This window comes from Mytilus edulis, chromosome 9, assembly GCF_963676685.1.
Source record: "Mytilus edulis chromosome 9, xbMytEdul2.2, whole genome shotgun sequence".
Classification (NCBI taxonomy): domain Eukaryota; kingdom Metazoa; phylum Mollusca; class Bivalvia; order Mytilida; family Mytilidae; genus Mytilus; species Mytilus edulis.
The window spans coordinates 19787530-19812028 of record NC_092352.1 but is presented as its reverse complement, the minus strand read 5'-3'; the positions used below and the strand labels follow the sequence as shown (position 1 = coordinate 19812028).

General features: G+C 31.2%; 1 protein-coding gene across 1 annotated transcript; it reads left to right on the top strand.

Annotated features, from left to right (window-relative positions):
* The first annotated feature begins 689 nt into the window (after window positions 1-689).
* On the top strand, window positions 690-12845 carry LOC139489605 (growth factor receptor-bound protein 2-like). Its single transcript, XM_071276205.1, has 5 exons — window positions 690-820; window positions 3611-3708; window positions 4385-4525; window positions 5472-5637; window positions 8789-12845. The coding sequence occupies exons 1-5, from the start codon at window positions 743-745 to the stop codon at window positions 8960-8962; spliced, it is 657 nt and encodes a 218-aa protein (XP_071132306.1). The 5' UTR covers window positions 690-742; the 3' UTR covers window positions 8963-12845.
* Window positions 12846-24499: the final 11654 nt, after the last annotated feature.

Sequence of the window (24499 nt, the reverse complement as noted above, 5' to 3'; positions counted from 1 at the left end):
ACATTTGTTATCTATTTGTTTGATGTGTTTGAGCTTTTGATTATACCATTTGATTATGGACTTTTCGTTTTGGATTTTCCTCGCGATCGGAGTTCAGTATTTTTGGGAATTTTCTTTTTGTTTGTGTGTTATGTTTATGTCTCCTTTATGGTGAGCACCACATTAAGATATGTAGCGCAGGTTATATGTTGGCACACTGTTTAAGGCACTTATTAATTAAAAAATTTACCTACACAGACCCCGTGCCTTGTCTTTGCGTGTTTTACTCATAGAAATAGATCCTTCCTAAAAAAAATATTGATAAATACATTATTGTTCTTAGTCTACATATGCTCCTAGGAAGGAGGGTTTGACTTCATGTACACGCTCTGAGGTCAATTCTGTTTATATGAATAAAGCCCCTGTTTAAAAAGAAATGAAAAAAAAAAGAAATTTTCATTACAAAATAACCGTAAAACAATAAAGTGGCGAATATGCATTGGGTATTGATATGTACATCAGTAACAGGAAGTAATTAAATTGAATACACATTGAAAAATTCATGGGCACAAAAAGTAGTTCAATATTTCTGATTCTGTTATATAATTTTTGTCGTATACTAGTTTGTAAAAATAAAAGAACGTGTAGTATTTACAAACTTTAGACAGATTCGAACCGGATAAAAAGCGTTGAGGCTATTTTAAATGTCTTCTTTATTTGGTATTTTGCGGATGAATCGCGCACATAACGGTAATCCTCCAAGATGGAGGCTGTAGCAAAACACAAGTTTTCTGCAACTGCTCAGGACGAATTAAGCTTTGAAAAGGACGATATATTGAAGGTATATCAATATAAGGTTTCATAAATGAAGTGTGTAATCTGTCAAGTAGGTTACATTTCTTAAAGATGACAAATTCATCCCAAAACATGCATGAAGGCGTGTCTTGCCAGAACTTTCTGTTTTGACTGTCTGATCAACACTTCCTGTATAAAATCGTGTGATATGATAGATTTTATTATAATTAATATGATTTGAAAGCAATCGAATGTTTTATTCACGCCATCAAAATTTAATTGAAAATTTGACATTTTCTTAGTAACACATTTGCTAATTCTAATGTTTTTGTTTGATCAAAACAACAGCCTTTATAACAGGTTGAGACCACTCACACATTGGGGGTATCACTTATTTTGACCCACTATTTGGGTACTCTAATAACTACTCAAAACTCACGGATGTTACACTAAAACTGTATTTACATATATAGTCAGTGAAATACTGCTGATTTGGTAAAGACCAAAATTTATTCGATATATATGAGCATTATATAGTATTATTAATGGGGGTACAAATGTACTTTCATGACAAAAAGCGGTAAAAATTCTTGCCAAATGACGGTAATGGTAATTTTTGGTGCATGACGATAAAATGTACACTCTCTATCAGACAATAAAAAAAACTGATTGATTTTGACGCATCACAGTAATTTTTTCCTGAAATGACACTAATTAACAACATTTATTTTAGACCTATGAAAAGTCACAATAAGGTTATTTTGACAAATCACTGTAAAATTTTAAGCAATTTGACGCTTATGGTAGCCAAAAATGACCGTTTGACGCCTGATGGTAAAGGGCATTAATACCCTCATTTATATATGGTCAGATCAGTTCGTTTTTCCATCTGTACCTCTTCAGGTTAAAATTTTGGTGAAAGTAGTTTTTGATGAGGTTGAAGTCCAATCAACTCGAAACTTAGTACATTTGTTCCCTATGCTATATGATCTTTCTAATTTTAATGCCAAATTAGAGTTTTGACCCTATTTTAATGTCCACTATATATAGAAAATGATAGTCCACTGGGCCTCCATATACTATTGACACATTCTTGTTATATATATCATTTTAATTTAATGTGGAAAATATCATGAATATCAAAACATATTGTAAATGTCCAGTATTTTATGTGTTGCCAATTATCAGTAGGATGAGTTTGTGAACATGTTCAGGTTTGTTCACCTGTTGTGTTTTGTCACTTATCAATATTGAAATTCAAGCTTATCATTATTATGACCCTACCATACTGAATGGGTCATTAAGTTTTATCTTTTAGACTTTATCTATATGTACTCTGTACATCCTGATATTGGCATGATTGGTTTACGATTTCTAACAAGTTTCACTTAACCAAATGTTATGAAACATTTGTATAGCTTCACTCTGACTTCTCCCAATTGCTGACCTTTACCAAGTAGGACAATACTGCGTACATAAACAGTGCAGAGTGTTGTTTCCCTTCAGATCTCTTCTCTTTTACAACAAGAAAAACTTAATTTTCTCGATCTCCAGTTTTCTCTCAGTTGAGGAGTGTCATCCCAACCTAAGATGTACGTGTAATATAAATGGCTTAAAAGGTTTTTGTGCGATTATTTGAAAAATATTCTTGTGATGCTCTACAAATTTTGATATACAATATAGAATTTTAAATGTTAAGGTCTTTTGAATTATGGGAAAAGTTAAAGAGGGTGTTCGTAGCAGGGTGGGTAGGGTGCCTTTGTCATCTTTTTCTGTATTCTTTATTATTAATACAAATTTTCACTGTTCACTATATCCTACATTGTGCATTTAGTCTTTCCCCGATAAAACTTGTAAAGTGTGACCTTAGAAACAAAAGGAAGCACCTGTAAACCCTGCAAAACATACAGCATGTACATGTAAAGCTGAACTGTGACTACCATTGTTTTGAAAACTTGTGTGACAAGGTGATTGAATAGTTTTTCAGCATAAAAAGTAGACAGAGTTTTATCTGGGCTAATCATGTTGTACTTGTATATATATTTATATATTACCAGTGATTCAATGAATAAAGACAATGTTTTTGTTTATTAAACATTGTTAAATACATGTATTAAACTTTATCAAAACTTGCCTTTTTCATATAATCATATCATTACACTGTATATTTAAAAATAGTTTTATTAAAAAAAAAAAAATTTGATTTTTTACTTTTTAATAAAACTATTTTTAAATGTACAGTGTAATTGAAAAAATTAACTATAATGTTTTGCTTTTAAATCTTTTATTTGTTTCAAGCAATCAGAAATTTAACCTGATTATCAATAGACAGGAAATACAATTGTTTAATTACATAAGTAATCTCGCATACCTTGACTGATGTCGCTATTACAATAAACAAAAGGTAGCGAATTTATGCGGAAGTCGGAGGGAATACTCCCAAATTTCTCCGAGAATTTAGGGAGGGATGTCAGCATTTTTGGTGTTACACCAAGAAAAAACTTGGTGTTTGGAGTTTGGGAAGCCTTTCACGAAATTTGACTGTACATTCGATTTTTTCTTCAGAAAATTTTTATAATGTCATAATTTTATGTGGCATGACTCTTAATATTGGAAAATGGGTCATGAGCTTGCATTATTCAGAAAATTTTGGTACAGTGTAGCATAGCCTTACAAGAATTGACTGAAAGAAATTGGTGTTGGCTATGGTAGCAGACATTAATTGACCCTGTAGTCTGGCAATAGATGATTATACATTTTATATTTATCCCTTTTCTTGTCATGACTAATTAATGTGAAGAAGGATTTTTGTAACAAGCAGTTAAATTTTTTTCAGGTTATCAATAAAGAGGAAGATGAAAATTGGTACAAGGCAGAACTTAGTGGTAAAAGTGGATTTGTACCATCAAATTATATTACTATGAAACCAAATCCGTAAGTGTTTATCCAACTTATAGTATATTATTAATTTTTTTAGAAAAAATTTGTCCTCTTTTGTAACACAGACCCCTCACTGTGAGTGCAGGAGGTTGTTTGTTAAATACCTAGACGGATCAAATCAAAGGTCATTAAAATTGGATTTTTGCTGCTTCTCCACTAAGCACACTGTTTTAACTCAAATTATTTTATTCTTAATTTGAATATCAAACCTACATTTTAACAAAAGGATTAGACCAAATCCTTTCCCACACAAGATGGATTGAGACAATTCTGTATATAGGTTAATGAAAATGTTACCAGGGGTATTATGTTAATGCTGAATAGTTGAGTTTATGTTCAACACTTCTCCATTTAGAATACATTTACATGTATGTACAGGACAAGTATAAAACATTTTAAACAGGCAACACCAACACAAATTCTAGTGAAGTGGCTGTAATTTTTTGGGTATTTAACGGTCAAACTCAAATGTGTTGGCCTTGCCAATTCATGAACACTTGAAAGCTGACACAATGATCAAATTTCCAACTATGGTGATTTTAGACAATAATGGCTAGTGAATTATAAGAATCAGAGTATTGGAATGCTTTGTTTTAAGATAAAAACATGTGTAAAATGTTTAATTTTAGTAGTATGAATAAAGCTTGAAATAGATGATTTTTATTTACAGGTGGTATGTTCCAAAGATATCAAGAGAGGAATCAGAGAAAAAATTACTTGTAAAAAGTGGTGCCAATTATATACAACCTGACGGTGCTTTCCTAGTACGGCCGAGTGAAACATCACCAGGAGACTTTTCTATATCTGTCAAGTACTGTATCTGCCAATACTTTAATATGTTTTAGATGAATTATTTTACTCAAGGGGGTTAGGTTTACCTCCTACCTTATAATGATACTTAATTTGTATAACTTTAATAATTTTAGAATTTAGAATGATGAATGATTGAGGATCTGTATGGGATATACAGAATAGAGAAAAACACACACACAAAAAAATAGAGAAAAATACGCAAACAAAATAGATAATAGAGAATAATAGGCAAAATAGAGAAAAATGTTGTAAAAAAATGAAGAACAAAGTAAAAAGGCCCCCCTGTCCACCTTCTTGAGTCCTTACTTTACCTTGTGTAACTAATCATAATTTAATATTCTTTTCTACTATTTTTTTTGGTGGTGTCCATTAAAGACATTTAAATTTTGTGCATTGTGTATCCTTTTACATACTGGTCCAATGTCTTTATAGAAGTGATTATTTAATGTAGATGTTATACACATTGAACATATTAGTACATATATTTATATATTTTAATATGTAAATAAGAATTTTAATAATGATATATATGTTTATGGTTTGGTGTAAGTGTAATTTTGTCATGTACATTTTATACAATCATAGTCATTTATATAATGATACATGTATGCAAAATGAAGGACTGTTTTAGTCAAATATGTAGAAATTTGCCATTAGGTTTTTTATTCACAATTGTAAATGCTAAAAAATCAATACACAACTATAAAGCAAAATTACTGTCTCATAAAAAATAAGAATAGCATCTTAAAAAAATGCAATACACAACCCTAAAACAAAATTACTCATTTACAAATTACAATACTATAGAAAATTAAAGTCAAGTATTTTGAGTGATTAGTTAAAACAGAAAAATTAAGAATTACATTCTATAAAATGACTATCACAGAATAGACTATTTTGAATTCTGATCAAATTACATGTATATCATTCTCTTTGCATTTCAGATTTGGCGATAGTGTGCAACATTATAAAATTTTAAGAGACAGAGAGGGAAAATTCTTTCTGTGGGTTGTCAAATTTAATTCAATAAATGAGCTTATAGAATATCACAGACAAGCATCAGTTAGTCGGACACAGACAGTTGTTTTAAAAGATATGATACATGAACAGGTATGTATTAGAAAAAGGGTCTTTCTTTGTTAATAGTAGATTTGACTTGTGAAATTAAGTTTTCTGAGGTGGATTTAAGGGGAGGGGAGTAAGGGGGCCAGGCCCCCACCCTTTTCTGGAAAAAATTGGGTTGATTATATAGGAAATCACTGAAGCATGACTGGAGGTGCCCCTTCTAAGGCAGTCAGTGGGCCCCCACTTATGAAAATTTCTGGATCCGCCACTGGATTTGTATACAATGCAGCATTCAAATATACCACAAAAGTCTTCCCGTGACAAAGTTATTGTCCATGCATATGAAATTAAATGAATCTAATTCATAAAAGCGTTTGACTAATTTGGGCCCATACATAAATCTGTCAGCAGACATTTTTGTCGAGCCTTTGACTTTAGTCGAAAAAGCGAGACATAGCGATCCTACATTCCGTCGTCGGCGGCGGAGTCCACAAATATTCACTCTGTGGTTAAAGTTTTTGAAATTTTAATAACTTTCTCAAACTATCCTGTATTTCTACCAAACTTGGACATAAGCTTGTATATGATCATAAGAAAGTATCCAAAAGTAAATTTTGTTAAATAAAAAATCAATTTTTTTCGTATTTAACTTATAAATGGACTTAGTTTTTCTGCAGGGAAACATTACATTCACTCTGTGGTTAAAGTTTTTAAAATTTTAATAACTTTCTAAAACTATCCTGGATTTGTACCAAACTTTGACAGAAGCTTGTTTATGATGATAAGATAGTCTCCAGAAGGAAATTTTGCAAAAATAAAATCCATTTTTTCTGTATTTTACTTATTAAAGGACTTAGTTTTCTGCTGGGAAACATTACATTAACTCTGTGGTTAAAGTTTTTAAAATTTCAATTACTTTCTTAAACTATCCTGGAATTGTACCAAACTTGGACAGAAGCTTGTTTATGATCATAAGATAGTAACCAGAAGTAAATTTTGTTAAAAAAAAATCCAATTTATCTTTAATTTATCTGTAAATGAACTTAGTTTTTCTGCCAGGAAACAGTATATTCACTCGAGGTAAAAGTTTTTACAATTTTTGTTGAGCCTACGATTGACAGCAAAAGTAGGTGATACACTGGGTTCCGCGGAACCCTTACTAATTTTTCTATCTTGATATTTTTATGCCCCAGCCATAGCTGAGGCGGCATTAAGTTGTATTGTCTGTATACGTTGGTTTCTGTTCTCTAACTATAGTTTGCCTCAGTCAAATGTTATAAAACTTATACACAATGCTTATTAACAACAAACATAGATCAAGAATTTTGGTGGCGTCACTTTTACTGTTCTAGAGTTATGCCCCTTTACAAGTGGAAAAATTGCTGAAATTATCATTTCCATTCTCTAACTTTAGTTTTGCCTCAACCAAATTTTATAAAACTTTTCGACAAATCTTTTAACAACAAAATACAGACCAAGTAAAAAACTAGTGGCTTCACTTTAACCATTCTTGAGTTATGCCCCTTTATATATTGAAAAATTGCTAAATCAGTCCTTTCCATTCTCTAAATTTAGTTTGCCTTAACCAAATGATATGAAACTTCACACAATGCTTATAATCACAAAACAATCTTAACAAAGTGAATCCTGCATCTGTATGTGGAAATTGACTTGTGCATATTTACAAGCAGAGACAGTCCGAAATTTCCCTTTTTTCTTACGATGTAAAAAGGTATTAGGTAAACTACATTTTGAATTATAGAATCATTATTGAGTGTTCATGCCCATTGGTTAATTTTACGACATGACTTTGATCTTTTTTTTGTTTGAGGTTCATTGATCAATGTCAAGTTTTAATGATAAGTTTGTGTCTCCATTACTAAATGATAACATATATAATTATTGTTACATAGAAACTGATGTAATGATGAACTGATACTTGACCTACTACAGTACTACTTGTAGTATTTCCTGTACTTTCATGCCTCATTGATAACCTAATAGTTGTCATGATTTAAGTCAGATTTGCAGTTACTATAATATATTGTTTTAACTATATTTGGTCTGTAGAACATTTCACCTTTAAATTTGAAATGGGTCACCAGATCTTGATCCCATGATTCATGATTAAACATTAAGTTTTAATAGGCTAGCTATATTTGATTTGTAGAACAGATGTGAGGTCTTTGTGTCTGTTTGAATGGTGTAATATATATCTGAGTCAATTTCATGGTTCACTATGTTTGTTATATCTTTTCTTAAAAACTATAAGTAATTTGTGAATTACGTGTGATCTATAGAATTAATTGTAAAGTCTACACATCCATTTGGCAGGACTCTTTACTTCACTTGAGGGTGTGTTGATTGAATGTCAAAATTTCCTGATTTATAAAAATAGATAGCCATTCAAAATCTTCATTGATAAAAATCGTGATATGCAATTTCTATAAATAGAAAATTGTAAGAACCTACATGGATTTAATCCAGGTATTACCATAGTGTATTTATTTACATATACTTCCTGATTGTAAATAGCTTCCTAGTTGACAGGATTTAAAATCCAATTTAAAGAGCTTCATAAATGAACAATAAAGATATGAACTTGAACTTTCACAGTTAATCTAGATTTTTAAGATAAGTGTGACAAAGCATTTACCGAGTAACTTTATTTTATCATTGTGAGAAGTTCTGTCAAACCTACATAGATCGAAATCAGTTTGCATTGATAATATATAGTACTTCAAAATGAAGTTATTACTTATAAGATACAGATACTTTATTTGCTAATCAAAATGCTCACAAGGAGCAGAATAATTACAATTGAATCAAAAACCATTAGGTAAATAATAGAAAAACATTGGATATGGAATAAATATCCATCCGTAACACAAAATCAGTTAAAACAACAAAAACACACAAAAAACAAAGGGACAACGCTATTATTGCTGTTCTTCATCTCAAAGTCACAATTATTCTTCAACACTGAACAAAAAAATGTATTTTTTTTTACTGGTTGTGTAATTTTTTTTTATCTATAACATTGAACATTCCATTGGCTTTGATGATCAATTTTTTTATGCCCCTGTCGTAGCAGAGGGGCATTAAGTTTTACCCTTGTCTGTATGTATGTACATCTGTTTGTCTCAACCAAATGCTATGAAACTTATACACAATACTTATTTTTTATTCATTGCAGCAAGCAAGAATAGCAAGAGCATTATATGATTTTGAACCAGGAAATGCTGATGAAATTCGATTTAAAAAAGGTGATAATATAGAAGTAATTGGAGAGGAAGACTGTAATTGGTGGAAAGGACGAGTTAATGGACAAGAAGGAATATTCCCTGCAGCTTATGTCAAAATTGCATAGTTTTAATAAATAGAATTGACAATTTTTTATTAAAAACTTGAATGTTTGAATGGAAGGTACAAATAAAAGTTAACAGATATTATGAGTTTGGGTGGGTACTAACATTCTATGTTCTTTGTAAGTATTTAAGATTATATGTACTCTTTGTGAAACAGGTTAGAACTTTATACCTTCCTTCTGTTTCTTAAACTTGTACAATTTTTATACCTGCTGATAATATATTTTTTATCCAGTGACATATATATGACAAAGATGTTCAAATGTGTCATATTCTAAAAATAGCAAACACAAATTTGTATTTGAGGTAAAAAGTGTATTTTTTATCCATTAATGACAATTTTGCCATATACAAAAAATGTGAACACAAATCTGCATTTGTGGTATTCAAAAAACAATTTGCATTAAATGTCTTCTTTGTTCATCCTGATAGTAACTTGTGCTGTATGATATTGTTTACTGAGTATCTACTTTTGATCAATACGATATGCAGGAGAAGATCCCAGTCTAATTTTGATATAACAAATAATTTTAACATGTTTCAGTCTTTTTATAGATAGATTTATATTATATATTGTTTTACAAAACATCAGTTTGTCCAGTGAATATTGAAACAAGATGATGAGGGTATCTCTGAAGCAGGATATCAGGGGAAGTAACCATATACTTAAAAAAATTGATTTGTTAACATGCATTATATATTACAAATAATGTAGAAGGAGGAAGTCGTTTATAAAAAATCCGATGTCACAGTTATTTTTAATTAAGACTGAAACTTTGTATGATATGAGATTGTGATTGGGAGTTTGTAGTTTTATTTTTAACATTCAACTAAGCAATTAGAATTTGAAATTATGTTAAAATTATTTTTTACCATTAAACTTTTTGGGCCGAGTGTCCTTCAAATATCAGGAAAGTACCATATATACATGTATGTTCAATCCTGATACTAAATTTTGGTCAAGAAGTTCTTCATTTTTTCTGTACTTATTATTGTCCACTTAAAATGTAGATATGTTCAGAATTAATGTAACTTTTATATGACAACCTGTGACAAGACAGGTAATGATAGTAAAAATGTGCCACATACACGTAGATTGCACATGTGCCAATAGTTCTTTCAGCTTGTGTGAAAACTTTATCTTGTGTAAAGAGACTTAATGTCACAATCATTGTTGTCACATTCTGAACGGAATACTTTTTAATCATTGTTTAATTTGATAACATCAACAAGTTGAGAGTTATCTTTATTAAGGAAAACACTTTGTTGTTCCCATGAAGCAAAGTTTAGATTCTTAGGTTAGAAAATTTTCAGTTTGAATAATTGGCCACTTTTCACTATTATAACAAAAAACAAACACAAAAAACCATGAGAATGGCAGATATAAAAGCATGACTTGTGACAATCCTAAATCTCACCAAAAATGTTTTGTATATTGATGATTGAAACTTTTATATACTTTAAATATACATGTTAAACTCCTATTGTTTTATTTAGAAACTATGTCTTAACCAATGCTGACTCCTGAAAATAGTTGGATCTTTGAACAGTATTATTTAAGATATATCTTGTACTCTATATAGGATACTAAAAAATTTAAAAAAAATACTGGCATGAAAAGCAAAGCTTTTCCAGGAATAAACATACTCTATATTGATACTAAAAATTAATAAAATACTGGCATGAAAAGCAAAGCTTTTCCAGGTTTTAACAGCTTTTTTCTTTTATTAATAAGCATTATCAAAGTAGGACTAAATTGAACTTTACCTCAATTTGAAACCTGGGATCCCTGTAACTTGTCTGGACAAGCATGACACTTCTGTTTTATATTGACATCAGAATTTGTCAGTTCTGGTCATTCAAATGGAGGACTCTTCAAATTAAGATATTGGCTTTGGGACTTACATTGTACAAAATAAAACAAACCTTCAAGCAACCATGATTAGTAATGTATATGGAAAAAGCACTTAGACCATCCTATAAGTAGAACTGTTTTCTGCTAGAGAAGAAAAAACCTTAAAGCAACCCAGATTATTCATGAAAATTGGAATAAGGGCTCAGACCATTATACATGTATTAGTAGAACTGTTTTATACTTGAGAAAAAAAGACCTTTGAGCAACCCTGATTTATCATGACTATGGATAAGCACCCAGACCATTGTATTAGTAGAACTATTTTTGTTAGTGATAAAAACCCTCATTCAACCATGATTATTCATGTATAAGGAATAAGTGTTCGGACCATTGTATAAGTAGAACTTTCCTGCTAGAGAAAAAAACCTTCAAGCAACATTGATTATTCATGTATATGGTATAAGCGCCCAGACAATTGTATAAGAAGACTGGTTTTGGACAGAGAAAGGCTTTTTTTTTTTAAATAAGTCATCTTTCATTGCACATCTTAACTATTTTTTCCTTTTGCAACAAAATCAGTACTATAACCTATGTTTTTATACCACTTGCTTTAGAATATGTGATTGTTTTTAGAGATGGTTTATTAATTGTATATAATTTGTATATATATATAAGAGAAATACAAAGGTGAATGTCTCATTTGTTTGTTGTTACGAGACCAGGGAAGAGAAAATACATGTATATATAAGGCTATAGTGTCAGACCCATTCCTGTTAAATATCTCCAAGTGCTGTACATGTTGATAGATTTGTCAACAAAATGTTTATGTATTGTATATGTATCTATGCTAACTGGTACAACAGATTTTTTCAAGTTACAATAAAATTACCACATAATTATTTTTCTCAAGTAGGATGATGAAACTTGAAAGTAATGTTGATCTCAAATTCTAATTATTAAAAACAACCTTTTCTGAATTCTTTTAACATGGTCTTACGATATTCTTATGTTAGATCTAAACAATATGTTATGAGCTGAACCATAATTTGTTATTGAAATAAAATGGTTGACCTGTTGACCTTAGTTTCCACTTGAAATTATTTGACACATGACAAAGAAGGAATTACTAATAGTAGTATACAGTATGACTGCTCATGAAGGATTTTTTTAAGTACATATTCAGGAGAATTTATAGTAATTTTTTAATCAATATTTGATAAATTTATAATAAAACAACAGCATCTGTGTTTTGTCTAGTAAGCTAAGGATGTAATTTAGATTGTGTATATTTTAAGGTCAAAAGATAATTTTTGTATGTTATGAAGCTTTTGAACATCATTTATGAAAGATTTCTAAGAGTAAATCAATCATTGCATAAGATGTTTTTAGGAATATAGAGCTTGTGGTTGATTAATACTGGAAATGTTGCAAATATGACCAAAATGTTGATTTAATCATTTAAATATAAAATATATATTTACAAACGTGATTTCAGACAGTAAATAACTTTCATTGTCTCCATGTTTCTTTTTTTTTTATTCTTGAAACATATTCACCCTGCTTGCACTTCATTTAATATTTTATGTTATAGCTATGTATATTTTTGAAATAAAAAGAAGAATATATCACAATCATTTTTTTGTGAAATATATAAATGAAGTTTATTGTTAAATGTGTATTTGCTAGAGATTACATGCATGGCTCCGGTAATTTAACTTATCTAATGCCTCCTCCTTCTTCAATGGTCATAGATATAAAAAAAAAAAAAAAAAGAAGAAAAAATCCTTTTGAATGCTATACATATGTTCTTGTCATATTTTTTTAAGGGAATTTATTTTATATGAATAATGATTTGCTGTGCAAGTCAAAAACAAGTATTCTAAATGTCAGATCATTTAATGATTCTTCATGTCAAATATCGTAGATTTTTTTTTTTTTTTTTTGCATAATGACTTAATTTTAGGAATCTCTGGAGTCTTATCATGTGCTGTATCTTGTGTGATTCATCAACAATAAATCATACTAAATATTGTCTGTCTGTATTAGTCCCCTACTGACAAATTAGTCCCCTGCTGACAAAGTGGAAGGGTACTTTAGGTTTGCACACCAATCGTCTGTCTGTCCATCCGTCAGTCCCGCAAATTAGTCACCTGCTGATAAAGTGGAAGGAGTCTTTTAAGTTTGTACACTGTTCGTCTGTCTGTTCATCCGTCAGTCTCGCAAATTGGTTTTCCACCCTTTTTTTTCTTCATGCTTGAAAATATTGATTTGATATTTGTTGTATTGTTTTATCATTAAAAGTTACATATTTAAGTTTTAAAAAATCTGGACTGATAGATTTGTGCAGTTATGGTTCTTTTACTTTAAAAAAATCACTTTTTACACACTTTTTTTTTCATTCTTGAAGATATTGATATGATAATTGGGATATAGTTTTTTCATGACAAGTTACAGTTCAAGTTTAAATTTTGTTCCAGTCTGATGATTTTGTGCAGAGTTATGGTCTTAAAAAAGTCACTTAAATAATCAGACTTGATATTTGTTATGACAAGTTATAAATCAAGTTGGAATTATGTTCCAACACAATGAATTTTTAGCAGGTAGGGGACTATATATTGCCATGCAATACTCACAGAATGATTGTCTTTTATTTACCTAATGATATGAAAAATACTATTCTTAAATGTTTATCTTTCTAAAGAACATCAGTAAAACCAACTGTCTACCATAGAACTTTATCTAGGTATTTTTGTTAACAGTTGATATTAAAAATTATTGAAGTTACTCTTCAAATCTTTCCACCAATTATTTCAATCACTTTTATTTATTTCTATTACTGAGGAACCTATAATCATTATTTGGTGTAATAATTCATCCTGTCAAGTATTATGAATGCCACCAACAAAAAGAATGAGACTGATATATTCCTAAAAAAGATTAATGGAAACACGACGTTATAAATTTCATGCGCCTGAAGTGCTTTTTCTGGATTTACCTTCATCAGAAACCCTCAAAGCCAAGTATGCATAAGAGCCTCATCAGTTGAAGAGCTTTAAATGACCTAAATAATTGCTTAATCCATCTTAGGTCAACAAAGTTACCTGCAATCACACTGATTAAGTTTGTATTTCTGATCTCCATTTTAAGATTTATTGACTAATATTAGGTCTTTAGTCTCAGCAGAAAAGTTATTGTTTAGAAGGAATTAATTTTGGGGCAAGTAGATCAAGTTTTATGCATAAGGTCAGATTTTAGAAACTTACAGTTACAGGTCATTTCCTCCTCTCTTAGGAGCACTCCCGAAGGAATACATAAATTGTTTTAATCTATAATCTATAATCTTAAAGATATTCACAAGTTATGTCAAACTGCACAGTAATCCTATCACTCATGGTTATTGCTTATACTGAGAGCATTGTTTTTGCCATTTTTGCGGTCGTATATTGGTATCACGTGGTTGTCGTTGTCAGTGTCGTCTGAAGACGGATGGTTTCCGGATAATAACTTTAGTATAAGTAAATTGAAATCAATAAAATTTTAACACAATGTTTATAACCACAAAAGGAAGGTTGGGATTGATTTTGGGGGTTATTGTCCCATCAGTTTAGGAATTGGGGACCCTAAACATACATTTATCTTGTTTCAGGACAATAAGTTGTGTGTAAGTATTTTAATTACTCTGAAATTGTACCACAAGGTTTATACCATTAAGTAGAAGGTTGGGATTTTTTTAAGGGTTATGGGGCAAACAGTCTAGGAATAAAGGGCCAAAAACAAGCATTTTTGAAGTTTCGGGACAATAACTTATGTTTAACTGAATGGATCTCTCTGACATTGTACCACACGGTTCCATTTAAAGAAGGGAAGGCTGGGTGTCAGTTTGGGGTTAATATCTTTGAACATTTAGGGATAAGGGGCCGAAAAGAAGCATGATTTTTCTAGTTTACAGACAATAACTTGTGTTTAAGTGTATGTATCTCTCTGAAATTATACTACAAGGTTTCTTACAACAAAGAAATTTGAATTGAGATGATTTTTGGAATAAGGGATTGGGGGAGGTGCAAAAAAATGGGGGGGGGGGGGGGTAAATTTTTTCTCATTTCAGATTTCAAAAATTAAAAAGAATTTTTCTTCAAATATTTTTTTTGAGGGGATTTATATTCAACAGCATAGTGTATTGCTTAAAAGCCAAAAAAAAATTTAGTTTATTAAACCACATTCATTCTGTGTCTGAAACCTTTGCTGTGTCACACCTATTTAATCACAATCCAGAGCTGTATCAAGCTTGAATGTTGTGTCCATACTTGCCCCAACTGTTCAGGGTTCGACCTTTGCAGTCGTATAAAGCTGCGCCCTGTGGAGCATCTGTTTTTTTTTTGTGTATTTACATTTTGTAATTTTGAATTTTTGAAGTAAACTTCAATGATATAAGGCATATAAAACAAAGTGAAATGGTCCTGTAGACTCAGGGACGGATCCAGCCATTTTAAAAAGGGGGTTCCAACTATATGTTCCCATTCAAATGCATTGATTGTCCAAAAAAATGGGGGTTCCAACCCTGGAACTCCTCCCCTGGATCCGCCACTGTTTGTAGTACATATAACAGCATTTCAATAACACTAAAGCATTATGACTTGTCTTACTGACTTTGAAATAAATTTTGCATCCTGATGAGCTTACTGATTATACCTGGTACCAGAAAGTCAGTCACAAAAATGAGATTCAAATATCTATGTGACCTACATTCATAAAATTGTAATAACCTGTATCCTGGTTGTCTGCTCAAACCTCCTCTTTCTCAGGTTAGCTGTGATTGTGCTACCATAATTGGATGGAAGGAGGTGGATTAAAATCCATTGTGTTCATTTAATTGTTTTAATAGGTTTGATCAGCATAAGAATAAGATGTTATTGCTCATATTTTAGTCCCGCTGCATAATGACAAGAAAAAACTGAATCCTTAAGGTCTTCCTATTCACCAGTTTATAGGGTGTTGTGGCTCCAAAGGCAGGTACAGTTTCGGTTACATAATCAATTAACTCGTATTACATTTAACATGTTTTTTTCCTGATTCAGTGAATATGTGTATTCATTTGCGACTGGACTTAATTCTTTTGTTTTTTTTTTTATATAATAGGTAATGTTGCTTGCTTAGCCAGGAGTAACTTTTTGTTTATTATTTAAAAGGTTTAGTGACATTCGTCTCCAATCTCTGATCTGTGCATTTTCTCTCTGATATTTCTACATTTGCTAATTGACCTTATTAAAACGTTGTGAAAGTCATCTGAATTTAAAAAAAATGAATAATCTTTATTTGAGAGTGTTTATCAATATTCTCTTAAATATAAATTTTCCTTATGAATTTTACAATTTACTTTTTGGGGCTATTTTTAATTTCCTTTAGACAGAACTACGGAAGTTGATCTATGATTCGAAATTTTATAGCTAACCATTTTTGGTAATTTCAAATTTGTTAAGGAAAATATTTGTGAAACTGCATTCATTTAATATTCCGTTTACATTTTTTGCCTATTATATTTCATAATTATGTTATGCTGGACAGCTGGTTATTTTCAGAATCTAGCTTAGACCAATAATAAGTGCTCAGCGTCCTGTTTATCAAGAAATTTAATGGTTGACATCCCGTTTAACTTTCCGCATTCCCAATTACATGTGGAATAAAGTACTTGTTTCATAAAGAGAAGATGTTTCCAGAATTTCAAATGTACCTTTTCAATTGCGTGTTTTTATGGCCCCGCAACGAAGTTGTCGATGCCATATAGTTTTACTCTTGCCCGTAATTCCGAAATTCTTTAATTCCGAAATTCCGTCATTCCGCAACAAACCATTATACGGAATGTTTTTCCAAATGCCTTCAGATATATATTGGGCTGATTTTTGGTATGTGAGTTAACCATGACGAGTTACAGTCAAGTTTAAGTTTCGTTACGCTCCACTAATTTTTGCCGAAATTACGGGCTCTGGACTTTGATAAATTGTTGAAAATCACAGTTATACGGACTTTTTTCCTAAACTCTTTCAGATACTGGGATGATTTTTGGCATGTAAGTAAACCAAGATGAGTTACAGATCAAGTTTAAGTTTTTTTCCACTCGGCTAATTTTTCCCGAAATTACGGGCTATGGACTTTGATAAGTTGTTGAAAATCACAGTTATACGGACTTTTTTCCTCAACTCTTTCAGATACTAGGATGATTTTTGGCATGCAAGTAAACCAAGATGAGTTACAGATCAAGTTTTAGTTTTATTCCACTCGGCTAATTTTTCCCGAAATTACGGGCTATGGACTTTGATAAATTGTTGAAAATCACAGTTATACAGACTTTTTTTTTCTAAACTCTTTCAGATATTGGGCTGAACTTTGTTATGTGAGTTACAGATCAAGTTTAAGTTTCGTTCCGCTCCGCTAATTTTTGCCAAAATTAAGGGTTTACAACTTTGAAAATTGTTAAAAATCACAGTTATACAGACTTTTTTTTCTATACGCCTCCAGATTTTGAGCTGATTTTTGGTATGTGAGACAACCATCATGTTTGTGTCCCCATGTGTTATTGAAATTGTAGATTTTCAAACTTTTTGAGACGGGCCATTCGTGTCGCTTTGACACATCTAGTTTCTTCTTAACCTCATCATAGAGGATGGATAGAATCCTTCTATTCGATATTTAAATGACAGGTGGTTTATTGTGCTTTCTTTTGACTGAAGTACACTTGGATAATACCAAGGGCATATTCAACACTCGTACGTCGATGAAAAAATGACAACGACATATAGGGAAACAAACAAAAAAAGACGAATTGACGAACAATACTACATAGTAAACGAAAGATTTAGCAACACAAACCCCATCAAAACACGTGATGGCATCTGTAAATCTTTCGAAGCCATCTATCTCATAAAGTCAGAAGATTACGATCAATAGCAATAAAACATTTCAAATTATAAATTATGAGAGTCCATCATTGTATGAGTTTGTTAATGTTCAAGAAATGCAACTGAACAGTCCCAGGAAAGAACAACACGGTGTCACACGTTATGGCACCATATTGACAATTATCTATGGCACGCCGTTATTATATTTATTCAATTTCGAGATATCTTATTTAGTTAAATAAGATATCTTATAAACTAATTGAGATATCTTAATAACAAAATGAGATATCTTATATATTAATTGAGATATCTGATTTATTAAATAAGATATCTTATATATTAAATAAGATATCTTATATATTAAATAAGATATCTTATATATATACAGGTCGACATGTCAGCAGGACGACAGGTCGACAGGTCAGCAGGTCGACAGGTCGACAGGTCAGCAGGACGACAGGTCGACACGTCAGCAGATGTTTCATGTTATCCATAGATTATTTGTCATTAAGTCAGGATGTTGTGTAGGGGGAAGTTGAGTACTCAAAAAAAATAGTCAGCAAGTCGACAAGTCAGCAATTGAACTGTATCGTATTGTGTTACTGCTTGTTGGGTGTTAGTTTCTTTTTTAAACAGTCACCATTGCTTTTCACTTTTCTATTAAACTAAATTAAAACCACTGAATTATATGTGCTTTCGCATGATAAATTTTATTACTTTTATTCACAGAACTCTGTATTCGTTGTAAAGCCTCAAAATTATAATTGAAAATGTATTTATCTAATGAAAATGTTGACAGGTCGACAGGACGACAGGTCGACAGGACGACAGGTCGACAGGACGACAGGTCGACAGGCCGATAGGTAGACAGGTAGACAGGTCGACAGGCCGACAGGTCGATAGGTCGACAGGTCGACAGGTTGACAGATTGACAATTCTTTTAAAAATTATAAAAAAAGAAATAGTTACATTTTCGACTTGTCGGACTGTCAATCAAGCTTATTGTTGACATGTCGCTGTCGACCTATCGACCTGTCGGCCTGTCGACCTGTCGGCCTGTCGACCTGTCGGCCTGTCAATCTGTCAACCTGTCGATCTGTCGACCAATCGACCTGTCGGCCTGTCGACCTGTCTACCTGTCGACCTATCGGCCTGTCGACCTGTCGTCCTGTCGACCTGTCAATCCCAACTTAATATGGCGATTAAACATAACTACAATCTTCAAATAATAAACCTGGAAAATAATTTAACTTGTATAAAAACCGATTTACTTCATTTGACTTAAATATAAGTCCGATGGTACTACAATTATGTAATTTGTATAAGAACCGATTTACTTCATTTGACTTAAATATAAGTCCGATGGTACTACAATCACGTATTCTATACTTGATCCGTAGTATGTATTTAAAAGATATCTTTATAAAGAAGTAAGATATCTTATATACTTTATAAATATCTTATTAATTAATAGAGATATCTTATCAACTTATAGAGATATCTTATAAACTAATAGAGATATCTTATAAACTTTTAGAGATATCTTATTAACTTATAGAGATATCTTATAAACTAATAGATATATCTTATAAACTTTTATAGAGATATCTTATTTAATTGTTTATAAAGATATCTTATTTAATATATAAGATATCTCCATAAGTTAATAAGATATCTCTATTAGTTTATAAGATATCTCTATTTATTAATAAGATATCTTATAAAGTATGTATTTAAAAGATATCTTTATAAAGAAGTAAGATATTTTATATACTTTATAAGATATCTTATTAACTAATAGAGATATCTTATTAACTTATAGAGACATCTTATAAACTAATAGAGATATCGTATAAACTAATAGAGATATCTTATTTACTTTCAAGATATCTTCATACTTAATAAGATATCTTGTTAAATAAATAAGATATCTTCAAATTTGAATAAATATAAAAACGGCGTGCCATAATTATCAAGTTTCGCGAAGCAGCTGCTAACATTTTGAATGAATTATACGTAAGAATTTTATAGATAAAAGCTATTTGCCCTATTAATCTGTCCGTCAGAACTTTTATACTTGTAACGAAACCGTGACAAAAATTAACTCCAATTTAATATAGATAATAACAGAGACATATAATATATTGTATTCTATGTTTCTGATAATAAATAATAAATACCGTTGAAACATCCAATAAAAAAACACATTCATTTGCAGAGCAAATGCATATGATCACAAGAATCTGATCGAATTTGAAAGTGAGAAAAAAAATCGTTTAATTGAAGTAAACTTTATTTTGCGGGAAATGATGACAAAAGTCGACACTTAATTAAGAGGATGAGAATTAAGTATTCAAATATCTACAAAGGCATTCAATACTTTTAGTAGACCATGTTTAAGTTTTAAGTTTAAGTTCGAATATCGATTTTTGAATTTTTGAATGAAATACGATTTTTGAAACCACTAAGATTGCAACAACAACAAAAATCGCATATATTAGCCTTAAATCAATGCTTTTGCTTGATAAGAACATAACACTCTGTAGATATTAGACCAGTTGGGGAGAGACATAATGCAAGATGTTATATTCACGGTATTATATGTTTCTGGTACAGTGTATCCAATTTCAAAATGCTATTGCCTTGTATCGTTTCTTTTGTAGACTATAAAATTGAGAATGGAAATGGGGAATGTGTCAAAGAGACAACAACCCGACCAAATAAAAAACAACAGCAGAGGGTCACCAACAGGTCTTCAATGTAGCGAGAAATTCCCGCACCCGGAGGCGTCCTTCAGCTGGCCCCTAAACAAATATATACTAGTCCAGTGATAATGAACGCCATACTAATTTCCAAATTGTACACAAGAAACTTAAATTAAAATAATACAAGACTAACAAAGGCCAGAGGCTCCTGACTTGGGACAGGCGCAAAAATGCGGCGGGGTTAAACATGTTTGTGAGATCTCAACCCTCCCCCCTATACCTCTAACCAATGTAGAAAAGTAAACGCATAACAATACGCACATTAAAATTCAGTTCAAGAGAAGTCCGAGTCTGATGTCAGAAGATGTAACCAAAGAAAATAAACAAAATGACAATAATACATAAATAACAACAGACTACTAGCAGTTAACTGACATGCCAGCTCCAGACTTCAATTAAACTGACTGAAAGATTATGATTTCATCATATGAACATCAGGCACAATCCTTCCCGTTAGGGGTTTAGTATCATACCATCATAACATATATGAGAAGAACATAACCCGTGTCATTCCAACAACTGTTTTTAGAATAAATGTGTTAAGTTCCGATGCAAAGACCTTATCAGTGACTCAATATTAACGCCAAAATATGCAATCTTTAATGACTTGACAACAGTATCGTAATTATATCCTTTCTTAATAAGTCTTTCAAAGGTTTTGTAAGTTTCTGAGGTGAATACTGACACCTTTGTGCTTTATAAAGAATATTTCCATAAAAAAATGGATGTGAAATACCTGAACGTATTAGAAGTCTGCATGTTGAGCTATATTTACGAATAATTACATTAGATGTATGTTTCATTATAATACTTTATTTTGATTGGCTAACGGCACATCACTTGTTATTCCGTAAACAATTGCATCACTCAATAAAACTGTGCATTCATGATAGCACGTGGTCCCACAATAAAGTACACAGGTGAATAATATACAAAATTTATAAAATTCGTGTTTTCATGATCATAGCTAAAAAATGTAATTATAAGTATTGAATGCTTCTTTTTGTAACTTTATAGGGTTGTAAAAGCGTTGACCGTGCGCACATTTTTAGTATGAAGCGCTTCCGCGCTTCATACAAAATGTACTTCGGTCAACGCTTTTACACCCCAATAAATTTACAAAAAGAAGCATTCAATTCTTAAATGATGTCTTTATACCGATGATAAAATTTAGTAAATGTTTTGACTAGTTTGTGATATCGAAAACCCTGGTGTAATAATTTTTCAGTAATACATAAATTTCTCACGTTAAAATCTAAAACATTGTTACATACACGAGCGAATCGTACAAGTTGAGATATATAAACACCGTAAGGTGGTGACAAGGGAACGTCACCATCTAAAAACGGATAATTAACGATAGGAAATGAAAAATCATCCCTTTTATCATATATTTTAGTATTCAGCTTTTCATTAATGATATAGATATCGAGATCGAGAAAAGGGCAGTGGTCATTGTTAGTATTAGCTTTATTTAAAGTAAGTTCAACAGGATAAATTTCATTAATATACATACTGAAGTCGTCATTATTGAGAGCCCAAATATCATCCAAATATCTAAAAGTATTATTAAATTTGTTTATCAGATGTTGTTTCGATGGGTCTTTGCTTATTTTTGTCATAAATTGTAACTCATAACAATACAAAAACAGGTCCGCAATAAGTGGTGCACAGTTAGTCCCCATTGGAATTCCGATAATCTGACGATATACGGAATCCCCAAAGCGAACAAAAATGTTATCTAGTAAAAATTCAAGGGCATATATAGTATCAAAGCATGTCCAATTAACATAGTTTTTTTGTTTATTGCTACTAAAAAATGACCTAAAAGAGTTTGAACATATATATTCACATTCTGATTTTTTGAATGCCCATTTAATTAGGTGTGTGAATTTTTTCTTAATGAGAATGTGAGGCAATGTGGTATACAGGGTAGAAAAATCAAAACTTTGAACAGATTCAAAATCACCAATATAAGCATGCAATTTATCAAGTACTTCCAACGAGTTCTTGACACTCCAAAAGTAATTTATTCCACTATTTTCGAAGGCCTTATTTGAACAATTATTTTCAGGTTTTTAATTGTACCAAGTGTGCTGGTAAGAAGAATAGACAATTTAGTAGTTGAACAATGGCTTGAAGACGAAATAAATCTATATTTGTAAGGGGTTTTGTGTAGCTTTGGAGGCCAATACATAGTTGGGACTTTCATTGTATTTGGCTCTGCTTGTAAAGCGGTGGCTAAAAGTTTATGTTAGTTACAGATTTCGTTTTCTAAAAATGGAGTCAGTTGGAATGTTGGTGAATTGGTGATTTCCTTTTTCAGAACCTCAATGTAAAATTTACGTCAAACAATAATAATATTATTAGCAGCTTTATCGGCCGGGACAAAAACAAATTCCTTGGCTAGTTCTTTTAGTTTATGTTTGATACGAGAAATAGGTTTATTGTGGTTATTGTTAACAGTAAAATGTTCTTTAAAATGTTGAATACGTATATCAACTATCTTCATTACTGAATTAAAAAAAAAGAGTCCAAAGATTTTTTGTCAGCTTTTTCCCGTTTTATCCATTTCATACAGTAAGTATGGAGTGAGTCGTGGATGATATTACGACACTCATTCCAATTAATAATTGACGGGGGACGATATTTAGGTCCTTTACTGAGGAATGATTTTAACTCTCGGTCTTGAACGATGTTAAGATCTCCTGTTATAACATGGGAAATGGGTCCATAAATATATTCGGAATTACTGCAATTACATAAAGTAGGTGTATTTTCACTGATATTAACATCTTTACACAATTGACTATAATTAAACACAAATTTCCGGGTAGATTTCTTGTAAATATAACAAATAAGAGGTAGCTCAGTATTGTCAAAATATCCAGGAATTTGTTCTTTAGTATATCATCTATATGTCGTACAATAAATCAAGATTCCCTCCACCGGATTTAAAAAAATTAAGAGTTTTTAAACCCATTAACAGAAGATCCCTTTCATCTTAATTGTGAAATTTGGATAAAAATTGTGGTCAAACATTTTTTTGTGGTTAAAATTGTCACAATCTTTGAGAAACATCTTCTTGTGCACGAATTTCAACCAAAGATTGCCAGTTATTTATGATATTATGATATGTCATTTAAAATTGATTTCTTATTAGAAAAAATATTTATGTAATAAGTTTTGGGTAATTTTTCGAAATGAATGTGTAATTTCCTTTTCTAAAATGAAGCCTGAGACTAATATTATTGCTATCCACCGTTGCAAACATGCCCACAAAAATTACAAAAATAATTGGATTAAAAAAACCATGTAAATGAATCAAATGCCCGTGACAAAATTATGAGAATTTGGAATCAAAATGCTTTGTATGCATTAGTATAAATCTGATTACACTCTGTGCTTTAACGTAAATGTGCAAGCGGGACCATTTGTTGACATGTAAGTTTTCTTGTTAGATCAGCATCTTGGTCATTTTTCAAAACTAGAGTAACCTTGAATAGTAATGCATGACAATGCAATGACTACAGATAGTCAACGCTTAGTGCTTATCTGCTTAACGTGCCTTTAACTGCTGTTTCGCAATATATTTGTTATGCATATACACCATGAGTAGCATTATTACTTTTGTCATATGTCATTTATTTTAAGAAAAATTTTGGTTGGTTATATAGGGAATCACAGAAGCGTGACGGAATCGCCCTCCCCCCTTTTTAGGCAGTCAGTGGGCCCCCCCTCTTATGAAAATGTCTAGATCCGCCACTGTTGCTTTCATAGTTTCATACACTGGCAGGGCCTTGTGTGATGATATTTTCCTGCAAGTTTGGTTTAAATCTGCCTGTTTTTTTAGGTGTTTGCATGGTTTAAATCTGCCTGTTTTTTATGTGTTTGGTTTAAATCTGCCTGTTTTTTATGTGTTTGGTTTAAATCTGCCTGTTTTTTAGGTGTTTGGTTTTTGTAACTTAATTAATTAAGACAATCATAATTATTGAAAGCTCAATGATACTATACGGATATTATGGA

Bases quoted from the DNA above. Each gene is read 5' to 3' on its own strand.
- LOC139489605 (XM_071276205.1), top strand. From the start codon at position 743: ATGGAGGCTGTAGCAAAACACAAGTTTTCTGCAACTGCTCAGGACGAA. The intron at 821-3,610 runs GTATATCAATAT...AATTTTTTTCAG, and splicing joins AAAAGGACGATATATTGAAG to GTTATCAATAAAGAGGAAGA. The intron at 5,638-8,788 runs GTATGTATTAGA...TATTCATTGCAG, and splicing joins AAGATATGATACATGAACAG to CAAGCAAGAATAGCAAGAGC.